We start from the raw sequence: 12,465 nt of genomic DNA, 5'->3' as shown, positions 1-12,465 counted from the left end.
CAATAATTAATTTGATTTAAGATTTCAGAGAATTCAGATACAAATTTAGAATACGGATTTGGAGCACGGTCAACAACAACAACACAAATAATTAGCTGTAATGTTTTTGAAGTTGGATGTGAAAGATTAAGAACAAGGCTTTCAAATGAGTTATAATTTAGTGTAGGTTTAGGACTAACTAACAGGCTTGAGTCAAAGAAGCCTAGAGGAAAATTAGTATTAATATGACAGGAAGGAGAGGACGCATTTAGACTAACATATTCTTCATGGCACAGCCATGTTTCGGTAGCAACCTCTCATTTGTCATTGAACAATATTTCAGTTTAATGAATGAATGAAGAGTTATGTCCAGATTAACAAGGCTCACAGATGATAGAGTTTCAAAATATTTCCACGAGTTAAAACTTTGCAATTGCAAATAAATTGTTACAGTTCATGGAAGTTGTCCACTTTGATATCCTATATTGAGCTGAGATAATCAGTACATACTGTATATCAGTCAACGCAATATTTAGTATTTAGTATTTATATAAGTTGTGGATAAAGACATTCAGAAAACAGTCGTTACATTAGTGTATGTAAATCTAGGTCTCAGAAAAATACACAGCACCCTTCCCTGATCTACAGCAGACTGAGGCAACTGCTGAACTTTTATCTTGTTTTGCTGTCACACTGAGAGCTGCCGACTGTACACATAGGGTCCAAAATGAGGTACGGCGTGTCACACACTGATAAAATATTTCTATGTTGTGATGCATCAGTATACCCAAGCCCAGACTTTCAAGGATCATCATGCATCATGAAAGGAATTGTTCACATACTTGCCCATTTACTACAGTCGTTACTGGAGGATTTCACTTAGACACTGTATACATGTACATGGTTATTTTTACAAACAGAGACATTTCCTTTCGTTTGTAGAATTCTCCTCTGAAACCGAGTCTTTCTAAAAACTCCGGCCAGAGTGGAGATTTTTGAAATCTTTGTTTGCACGTTTGCATGTAAACTGAGACAAACGGAGGTTTAGGCAGCCGAGAGAGAGAAAGAGGAAGTGATTCGTTGCTGTTGTTGCTATTTTCGTGATTCTGATTGGCTAACGTGAGCTTCTCGTTACACTGCCACCTACAGGTTTGGCATGCTCTTGACTGCATTAACGGCATATATACACAGGTATGTGTAAACAAACACTTTTCTGAAAACTGACAGCTGTGCACAATGTTATTTCTGAAAATGGATTGGTTGAAAGGTCCGTTTATGAAAATAGCCGGCCAAGTGTAAACATAGCATTAAGGGCACACTAGCGAACAAAGACCAGCGTTGTATGATGTAATCAAAAAACTTAAGGAGGGTATTATAAAAGTTTTTTTGATTTTGATTGTGACAAGTGGGGGCTCGTCCGGGATTGTCACAAACCGGCCCAAAGAATGTAACAATGAGGAGGGACTATTCAGCTTAAAGTACCAAAGAAGGTTTTATTGCTGAAACAAAGAAGATAACTATTTACAGAATCATGAGGTGTGGTGACTAATGGAATCAGTTTTGAGTGTGGTAAATAGATGGGTGAAGAATGTGTGGATGGCTATATGTAACCTTTTAAAGATTCTGTTGCTGTCATTTTTCAAACAATGGTCTTCCAGGACCTTAACAGCAAACGAGACTAATACTGAAAAGATCGCCATTTTATAAATAGGCCTCTGAACAGGTTTGATTTTTCCTGCGAAGTCACAGAATGATTTGCCGTTACACAGCGCTACAGTAACACATTCTGACTTGTCACAGATTTCATCATAACAGCTAAAAAGCCTGTGTTAGCGTATCCAGCATTTTGAGCCAGGTAAAAGGAAGCAGGTGGGTTTCAATTCCCCATATTAATCTAAGTTCTTATTACGTTGGTTGCTACAACAATTTCTTAAAGGAACACGCTGACTTATTGGGAATTTAGCTTATTCACCGTAACCCCCCCAAGTAAGTCGATACCTACCCTTTTCATCTCTGTGCGTGCTGTAATGCTGTCTGACGGCTCCAGCGGCATCACGCCAGCACAGAACATGCAGGTGACTGGTTCCAGTAATCCTACTGCTCCGAATAAGTGACAAAATAACGCCAACATGGTCCTATTTACATGTTGTGATTTATAGAGTCACAGCGTGTACAAAAAACAACATAACATGAGACACAGCCGTCTTCTAACTGTAAACAAACCGGGAACTATATTCTCAGGCGGAAGAATATAGTACTTGGGCGGAGTGATATGCTCGCAGCAAGCCTGTCTGAGAATATAGTTCCCGGTTTGTTTACTGTTAGAAGACGGCTGTGTCTCATATTACGTTGTTTTTTGTACATGCTGTGATTATACAAATCACAACATGTAAATAGGAACATGTTGGCGTTATTTTGTCAATTTTGTCACAATTCGGAGCAGTAGGCTAGTTGGAACCAGTTACCTGCAGGATCTGTGCTGGGCTAAGCTAATGCTGGAGCCGCCAGACAGCGTTACAGCATGCACGGAGATGAGAAGGGTATGTATCGACTTGTCTTACTCTGGGGGTTACGGTGAATAAGCTAAATTCCCAATAAGTCGGCGTGTTCCTTGAATGCTTTGGCTCGTAACACAGTGACAGTGATACCAGCTTTAGCTCACAATGGCCCTCATTTATCAATAGTGTGTACACCAAATTTCCAGCGTACACCTGGCGTACACCCAAAACCACGGTGACTTTGAGATTTATCAATTTGGACGTTGGCGTACGGCACGCTCAAATCCTACGCCAGCTCAGGAGGTGGTGTACATGTACGCAAGTTTTGAGTTAGTGTGGAAATGCACAGAAAAACAATTCCTAACACCACAAAACGCACTGACAAACTAAAATTAGACGTCTGTGCGCCGGTATGCAACATTGTTTTAGCCTGGGGGGTTCTGTACAACATCTCGCAGGAAAACACGGTGCCATAAATGTAGCGATGGAGCCAGATGACCCGATGCCTGGAGAGCAGTGTCCAGAACAGCCCCAACTGGGGGCTATACAAAGGAGACAGGATATTATTCCTATAGGTAGCCAATAGTGTTATTTTTGGCAATGATATTCAATACAGGAAACATGACAATGCACAACATTTTTATTTATTCTTCAGGTTTTTGTTTGTCTTTCAAGTGAATGATTTATTTCTGCCATTGACCAAGTTATTTTGGCTTGTTTTTCCAGCCACTCTGCTGTCAGGAGACCGGGTCCAGCAAGGGGGAGGACAAGCGCTCTCCCTCAGCTGTTGCCTCGATCTTTCCGACTCATGAAAAAAAACACGAGTAAAATAAAAGACAATGCATAAACTCCGCTACCGTGTGTTTATTTAAATATAAGTAAACCATATGTAGGCCTAAGAGATTGCAATAGAAGCCTGTATATTACTATTAGGACTATAGAAAAATGTGTCGATGTATAAATTAAATAGGCTAAACTTCAGCTGGAGTCCGATTTACCACGGCAACACTGTTGACCGCATCAGTGATGTCTTTCCATTCCGTATTCTTTCTACAGCCTTTAATACCAGTTTTAAGGCTGCCAAATAGTACACACTTTAATGCAAATGAACCGGAGAAATCAGGATTTCAATCTCCACCTCTGAAAACTGCTGCTTCTCAGCCGGATTACGTCTCGCCATGTCGTGAATTGTAGGGACGTGGCCTCAAAACCCAGACTATATTGGGGCGTGTTATTCTAATGACGACCGTTTTCAGCCGCGGCATTTATCAAGGGCAGGTATTGCGTACACCTGGATTTCAAAGGTACGCACAGCTTCATAAATCAGGCGGTGAGAGGAGTGTAAGCATAATCTTACGCCAACATATACGCCCGTTTCTACGCAAAAATGATAAATGAGGGCCAATACATCCAAAGTAGGCTTAGTTACCATATGCAACACTTGAAATGCAACAATGCATCTGTTACGTATTCTTTTATTGTAAGGGAATGATTTTCTATCTGAGAAAAACATTCATCTCAACTATATGACCTCCCCGTAACACTAACTCAGTAATCTAAATTGGGTACTACAGCACCGTAAAGAAAAGATCTTTACGACAGAAGGTGTGGTAAAAACACTTCCACTTTTGTCCAAAGCGGCCATTAGAATCAACACCAACTGAAAGTTACATATAACCACTTTAAGGCCTAGATAGGCTTACACAGGTGCCAGACAATTACCCGATTGACCCTCCGAGACTGCCAGCTCTTGTACAAGGAGGCCAATGAAGCCAGAGCAGGCAGAAAGGGAGGGTTTTGTACATTTGCTGTTCTCAAAATCCCACTGCCAAGGGAAATTAACAACAACCTTCGAGCTAGAAAGCTACACGCTGATAGTGGCAAGTTTAGAAGAAAATTTGGATGGTGCAATAAAGCAGGCCTGGCCGGCTATTTCGCAGAATGATTGCAAAGATTTACAAAAAAAAAAAAAAATATGTAAACGGCATTTACTATCTAACTGGGATGTTATCATATCGATTGCCGGTGATTGCTATGGACAAAGTACACATAGTGATACACTGGTAAGAGCAAATAACGTTTAACCATGTATCCAGCTAATTTAAATAGCTCACATTTCTGTATTTTGAAAACACTTAACTTCATTTAATAATTAATGTGGCCTTTACTTTTTGAGGGGTCCAAATGTTCCACCAAAACAACTTCCTTCCCCAAACTGTTGCTGCATCCAAAGCTTAGCCCCTCCCACAACGATTGTAATTGGTTTAAAGAAATGCAAATAACCAGAGCGTTTTTTTCCCTGTCCAAGAATTTATCCGTGGTGTAGCCAGACCTTACTCCACAGTGGTATGGAAATGGGTCTAGCAATGTCTGATTAGACTAATGCAACTAGGGATGCACCAAACCCAGATTTTTGGGGTTATTCCAAATACCGAACCCACTGGTTAAGATTGTGCCGAACCCCGAACCGAACCCTACTCCCATCCTTAACACAGTAAACACATTAATGAAGTAAACAACGTCCACAGCAGTGCATTTTTCATTTTATTTTATTTTAACTGTAAAAAAATAAATAAAATAGGCAGCATTATGCCTGGCACACAAGTGGGAAAAACTACTTTTGACAAGGCCTATGTTTACCCTATCTCAAGATCCAACCAATATCCAAAATATTAGCCTTTTAGATCTATAATCCCATAAAGTAGGCTACCCCCACGCTCTATTCACATCTTAGGAAAGTACATCGCTATCGCCACAATTTTGTTTTGCAAATTTTCGCTAACCAGTGTATGATGAAGGCATGTTGGGTGGGTGAAATTAGAAACCTAACGTTAACGAGCAGCATCCGGCCGTTCGGTCGCTCCACTCCCCTGTAGGGAGACTCATCTACCGAGAAAACAGCTGACAGCCCGGCAGAGGCACTGTCTGGTTAACACAAATTTTTAGCTGTGACTGTCCTTTCTTTGCCGTACCTGAAGTTGCTGCATTCTGGCTGCTGTCTGTAGATTCCTTCATGCACAACTCGTATTCTTTTGGATGTTTCATACGGAAATGTTTTAACAGCGGCGATGTTGTTGTTTAGGGTCCTCGTCACCACGAGACAAATCAGCATTGCAAAATGAACATGTAGCTCGACTTGAATTGCCTTCTTTTGAATGAAAGTACTGCCAAACAACACTTTTTCTGCTCACAAGCTTCAACTACGTCATTACGTGGACCACGTAACTCTACAAAGAGTAGTGAAGTAACAAGATAGTTCAGTCCAAGATGGTGGAGCTGCAGCTCTGTCATGGGTGCGTTTGTTTGCAATGGAACGTTCTATTGAGTTTCGCCTCTTGTTACTTCTATACTCTTTGGCAAGAGCAGAAACTCAACATGTTAGCCTCCTTTTCTCGCCTCTTGTTACTTCTCTTTGGTAGCGTTCGGTTCGGTTGGAAAAAATTCTAACGTTCGGCATTACCCGAACTCCGTCAAAAAGCCCAAAGTTCTGCCGAATTCCGAACCAAACTCTGGGTTCGGTGCATGCCTGAATGCAACAAAAGCATGTTGGCTAATAATAGGGAACGATTGTGGTTGTGGGTAGACGGACCTTCAATTAGCAGCTGATGCAAATTGATTTCAGCCAGGTCAAACCCCAGTACTGTATTTTCACTTTATTTTCAATTGACATTTGATGCTTGAGTTTGTTTTACATTTTCTAAAAATTCTTATTTTTGTATTGATATTTACTAACTTGTTTGATTTTATTGACACAAATGTGATTCCATACTCATAGGCCGTCTTGTTTATTCAATATCTTACATCATTATAATGTGATTATAAAAGGGCAAATAAATCACAACAAACCACAAAATAATATGAAAACGGAATAAACAAGGTAAAATATTGTGAGACTAAATTCCCATCAAACACACCTAAAATCCTGTCAATTCTAGATTGATCTAGGTCAGTGGTTCCCAACGTGGGTTCTGGAGATCCAAAAGTGGTCCCTGAGGGGGTTCCATGGGGTCCCCAGCAAAAGGGAGAAAGATTATTTTCACTATAATTCTATCCATTAGTTACACCATGACAGAATGTATGACTATTTAAATCATGGATTTCATACACTTATTTTATTAAAATATCCTTAAGGAAAAGATCTTGTCAAATGGGGTCCCATGGCCTAATTTGTGTCAGTTTAGGTGTAATTTACTGAATGTGAAAAAGTTTGGAAACCACTGTTCTAGGTTATGATATCAATGGCCCAAGTTTAATTGGCCTTCAATCGGCCTAAAGAAACAACGTATAATATTCTGCTATATATATATATATATATATATGTAAAATATGTGCTTTAATATTTAATGTGTGAGAAATAGACAGAATTATTTATAAATAGTTGAGACTAATTCAAACCCGCAATGTGAGTTTCAAAACCCCCTTAACCTGCTTGGGAGCAGGTTAAGTTGGAGATTAGAGATCAACCAGTGTAAAAACACCGCCTACTGACTAATCAATACTTGATTGATAACGGCGTCACCATTCTTAGATGATCAGGTGGAGCTTGGTGTACAGAGAGAGAGAGAGAGAGAGAGAGAGAGAGAGAGAGAGAGAGAGAGGTGTGCGCACATAAAAGTTAAAACATGTAGAGACCAACAACCCCATTAACATTCCCTAATGTGTATTTTTATGAAAGATATTGTTTTTCAGCAGAGGGAATTATGTAGGCCTATATGCTAATTGTCGGCTTTTTCAGCCGTGTTGCCAATGCGCACATCGGTTTGAATTTTGTGTGTAATTATGGTCAGATCTTGAGCCTGACTGATGGGGAAGTGCTATTGATAAGTCTTGTAATTTACACATTTACAGCGTCGGCTATTTTTTTGCCAGCTTTTCTTCCTGTTTTAGGAAGCAGCGACTGAATTGCGTTTTGCCTGTAAAACCGTGTCTGTGTTCTTCATATTTATGTAGAATTTTAGTTTGTTCTTCTTATGTAAAATATGCGGCACTGGTAGATGTTTGTGATTGGTCATGCTGTGCAAACACCGCCTCTTTTATGTGTATGCGCGTGCGCCGCTGGATTGAGAAACCCTGGGTTGATTGAACTAATTGTTAACCACCGTCGTGACACAGCTTATGCGGGGCCGCGGTTGTTAGGGTTAGTGAAGCCAAGTAACTGAAAAGAGATTCCAGGGCATGTTGATCTTGATTCGCAGTACAGGCCTCTAGCTGTGAGTTTCTGTGTTGTTTTCTACTTAGGCTCTCCTGTCAATCTCTCTGTTGGACCTGCCTCTCTGTGTCTCTTTGTTTTCCCGCCTCCCCTCCTCCCCGCGCCAGCCAGCTGATTACACACACCTGCTCGTCATCCCCCCATCACTTATCCAGCCGTACACACCTACCAGTCATCAACTACAATCAAGCACAGCATTTAAACCCCGGATCTACTCACCATCTCCACTTGATTGTTGTTTCTGCCACCCTGGTGATACAAGCTCCAAGCGCTTCAGAAATCCTGCATATTTCCCTTTGTCTGTTTCTCTGCACATATTACCTCCATCATTCTGCCTCCAGTCAGCTGGCCTCACCAACCGGTCCCCTCCTCGCAGCTCCCTGCTCCACTCTGCTTCCAGCCTTCCCCTCTTCTGCTCCCCCGCTTCCAGTGGCCCCTTCCTCGGCTTCCTCACCCTTGTTCTCCCCGTTCTCCCTGAGTCCCCTCTCCCTTACCCTTTCCTTTTTATTCCCAAATAAACATTTTTGTTGAAGCTGAGTCCTGCAATTGGGTCCGTTCTGTCACTCGTAACAAAAAGAGATCTATGTTCATATATACATTTTATGTATTCTAGAAGCATATTTTGTATTTTAGCAATATGTGGTTTGCTAAATGTGCATTTTAAGTTTTACATTTTTGCAGCAGGAATCTTCTTAAAAAATCTAAAAATCACTCTTTTGATTTGAGGCAGATTCAGGCCATAAACTAGAGGGTTATTAATGTGGTCTTTTCAGTTACTACATTCATGAAGATATTCAGAAAACAGTCTTTGCATCAGTGTATGTAAGTTTTACAAGAATACACAGCTACATCAGACTGGGGCAGCAGCTGAACTTTTATCCTGTTTTGCTGTCACACTGAGAGCAGCAACCTGTACACACAGGGTCCAAAGGGAGGAATGGTGTGTGTCACACACTTTTAACCGCGGTAAGGTTGACATGACGTTGAAGAAATCAGTGTATTGCCTTAACCCGAATATAATCCACAGAGTGGTGAGTGGAGTGTATGGATGAGTACCAAACGTGTGGATTAATGTTGACTGCAACAGAAATGGCAAAACAAGCCCAAATCAGGAGAGATGTGGAGCATAGGAGAGAGGGACAGACAATGAGACAGGTCTGGTAGATATAGACTATAGGGTGAGGCCTAGATTGATGCCTGTGGTATCTGTGTTGTAGCCAGACCTTTTTTTGCAGCGCTGTGGCGATATGTCTGGCAATACGCTTACGCAACAAAAGCATGTTGGTTAAGGTTAGGGAAAGATTGTGCTTGTGGGTTGGCAGACACAACCTTCAGTTAGTGGCTGTAGCAACTTGATTAAAGCCAGAGCAATCCCAAGCACTGTATGTAGGAGCCACATACTGTATGTTGTTTATGGTCTCATTTATATTATTTATTGATTATTATATTGTGCACTTATATTGTACGTGGTGGGCGTGTTCATCGCAGCTTGAGCGGAAGTGATAACATTTTGTTTTCTTCACCTGTTAACCTGAGGCCTGTACTACAAATCAAGATCAATATGTCCTGGATTTATTTCAGTTACCCGGCTTCACCTAATCTAACAACCGCGGTCCTGCATAAGCTGTGTCACGACGCTGGTTAACAACTACTTCAATCAACCCAGGGTTTCTCAATCCAGCGGCGCACGCGTTAACATAAAAGAGGCGGTGTTTGCACAGCATGACCAAACGCAAACATCTACCAGAGCCGCATGTTTTACATAACAAAGGCAAACTATAATTCTACATAAATATTAAGAACACAGACACGGTTTTACAGGCAAAACGCAATTCAGTCGCTGCTTCCCAAAACCGGAAGGAAAGCTGGCAAAAAAATAGCAGACGCTGTAAATGCCTTAATTACAACGCTTATCAATATCACTTCTCCATTAGTCAAGACCATGATCTGACCATAATTACACTTGTGCTTCCCATAAACTGTTGTTGCTTTAGCCTATTATTTCAGTTGCAACCCTGGCAGTGGGAAGCGATCGTAAGAGCAAATAAAAACATAATTCAAACCGATGTGCGCATTGGCAACATACAGCTCAAGAAGCCGACAAATAGCCTATACGGAATTCCCTCCGCTGAAAATCTATATCTTTCATGAAAATACCCATCAGGGAATGTTTACGGGCTTGTCAGTCTCTAAATGTTTTAACTCTTATGAGTGGACTTCTCTCTCTCCACGCACCAAGCTCCACCTGATCTTCTAAGAACGGTGATGCCATTATAAATCGAGTATTGATTGGTCAGTAGGCGGTGCATTTACACCGGTTGATCTCTAATCTCTAACATAACCTGCTTCCGAGCAGGTGAGGTGTTCACCATAAGTTACCATGCCGAGTTAACCTGGTAACAAGTGATCCACAGTTGAGATACACAAAACCCTGGGTTGAACCTGAAGTTACCTCGTTAACGCCAAATCTTGCTTCGTAGTACAGGCCTCTGGGTTTTTTGGGCTTTGACAGAGAGGGGTGAGCCTAGGAACGCTGCACTGACGCACTTATTTCGACTCACAAAGTAACTTTAAATTTGGTAACTGCAGTACAAGTTGGACTGCTTACAGCTGCAACACTGTACTTCCCCGTTACTTTTGAGATTACATTTTTTGGATTTAGTTTGATTTATTTTTCTTGAATATGTTTTTTGTTTGATACTTGTGTTTTGTTCGATTATATTGACACAAATGGGATTCCACAATCATAGCTTTAGACTGTCTTGTTTATTCCAAATCCTACATCATTATAATATTCTGTAAATATAGTGTAAATATAATTACAAAGGGCAACTGGTTCACCACAAACCACAAAGTAATATTAAAACAGAATAAACACAGTGGAACATACAGAGCCAAAACACTGTGAGACCAAATTCCCACCAAACACACCTGACCACATATCAATTCTAATTTGTTCTACATCAGTGGTAATTATTTCCACTATAGATCCATCCATAAGTAACACAATAACAGAATGTATGACTATTTTTTATCATGGGTTTTATAGACTTTCTGTAGTAAAACATCCAAAAAGAAACATCCTGTCAGGTGGGTGGCCCTGGGACAAATCTTGTCAACTGGGGGTCCCTGGCCTAATATGTGTCAGTTTAGGCGTCCTTGCATGAAACATTTGGGAACATGATATGAAAGGCCTCAATCTGCCTGGAAAAGCAGCACATACATGATAAACTGTATATTACTAACATGTGATTTTACATTTATTGTGTGAGAAATGGACGAAGAAAAATCTAACATTTGAGACTAATTCAAACCCAAAATGTGAGTTGAAAATATTTATTTTAGTTAGTTGAACCATGCATCTGCAATGTTAATATCATTCTTTTGGTTCAGGTTGAATACATCTTTCTTTTCATAGACCACCTTAAAATTAATGTAATACCAAACAAGATATATGGACAAATACATTTAACGTATTCTAGAAGCATGTTTTGTGGCTTAGAGATATATGGTTTGCTAAATGTGCATGTTAAGTTTTACAATTCCGTGGCAGGAATCTTCTTTTAAAAATCTATATATCACTCCTTTGATTTGAGGCAGACTCAGGCCATAAACTAGAGGGTTATTAATGGGGGGGATCATCAGATACTCTAAAGATAAAACAACTGTGATGATAGGATTCATTTTATCAGCCTCAAATCGAGTCAATGACAGCTCACAGAAGAGAGAGAAAGAATAGGTCATGAATGTCACGATGTGAGGCAGGCAGGTCTGTAACGCCTTTCCTCTGAATTCAGACGAGCTTCTCCTGCAGACAAGCAGAATACGTAGATAGGTGTACAGGACAAAGAACAGGGGGATGAAGATGGTTGTTATCGTGACAAACTGAGCTACTATGTTGTTCAAAGTTGTGTCCACACAGGAGAGCTGAACCACAGGCCAGTTGGAACAGAAAAGCCGATTCAGTTTATTGCCACACAACGGTAATCGAACAGTAAGATACAGCATGAAACCCATAGCAAATGCAGGGTAGAGCACGGCAAAAATCACAAGATGTGTTACCATCTTAAATGTCATTTTACTGTGATAATGTAAAGGATGGCAAATAGCAACAAATCTATCATAGGCCATAATGCTAAGGATAGTCAGCTCATATCCTACATAGGTGTAAATAACATATATCTGAATGAAACATAATGGACGTGAGATTAAATGAGTGTCAGACAGAATGTCCATCAGAAACCTGGGGAAGAAGCCGGCTGAGCCGTACAGAGAGTTAACAGACAGACAGCAGATAAAAATATACATGGGCTGATGCAGAGACTTCTCCAGACAGACTGTCAGAATAATGACAATGTTAGCAGAGACAACAGTCATGTAGAGCAACAGACACAGACTGAAGAACAGATATCTGAGGGGCCCAAAGTCTGCAAACAGAGTGAACTGAAAATACAAAGGATTCAGGCTGTTGGTGCTATTCATGTCTGCACAACAGCAGAGCTGGAAGAAGAGAAGTGAGTGGTGGAGGGAAAAAGTAAATGAGATTAAAATGTGTGCATCAAAATGTCCTATTTTAACACTAGACACAAAACAAACAATAAGCCTGCATTCATGTAAGTTGCTTAATTTGCACATTTCTAACAATTGTGCCTGATAATATTCAGCATAATTAACCCATCTCAAATAGTTCAAAAATACGTTCAAAAGTACACATGGGTGAAAAAAGGTCAGTGTTACATTAACTAAATGCACAAACAACTTAACAAAAAAGTCCTTTTC

At 40.4% G+C, this 12,465-nt stretch overlaps 1 protein-coding gene across 1 annotated transcript; it reads right to left on the bottom strand.

Moving 5' to 3' along the window:
* Positions 1-11,202: 11,202 nt before the first annotated feature.
* Positions 11,203-12,168, bottom strand: LOC114564209 (olfactory receptor 51L1-like). Its single transcript, XM_028591450.1, has one exon. It carries the CDS (start codon positions 12,166-12,168, stop codon positions 11,203-11,205), a length of 966 nt encoding a protein of 321 aa, XP_028447251.1.
* Positions 12,169-12,465: the final 297 nt, after the last annotated feature.

This window comes from Perca flavescens, chromosome 11, assembly GCF_004354835.1.
Source record: "Perca flavescens isolate YP-PL-M2 chromosome 11, PFLA_1.0, whole genome shotgun sequence".
In the NCBI taxonomy this organism is placed as follows: domain Eukaryota; kingdom Metazoa; phylum Chordata; class Actinopteri; order Perciformes; family Percidae; genus Perca; species Perca flavescens.
This window is presented reverse-complemented; position numbering and strand designations above follow the sequence as displayed.

What these genes read in the sequence shown, in the direction of transcription:
- LOC114564209 (XM_028591450.1), bottom strand. Translation starts at nt 12,168, where the DNA reads ATGAATAGCACCAACAGCCTGAATCCTTTGTATTTTCAGTTCACTCTG.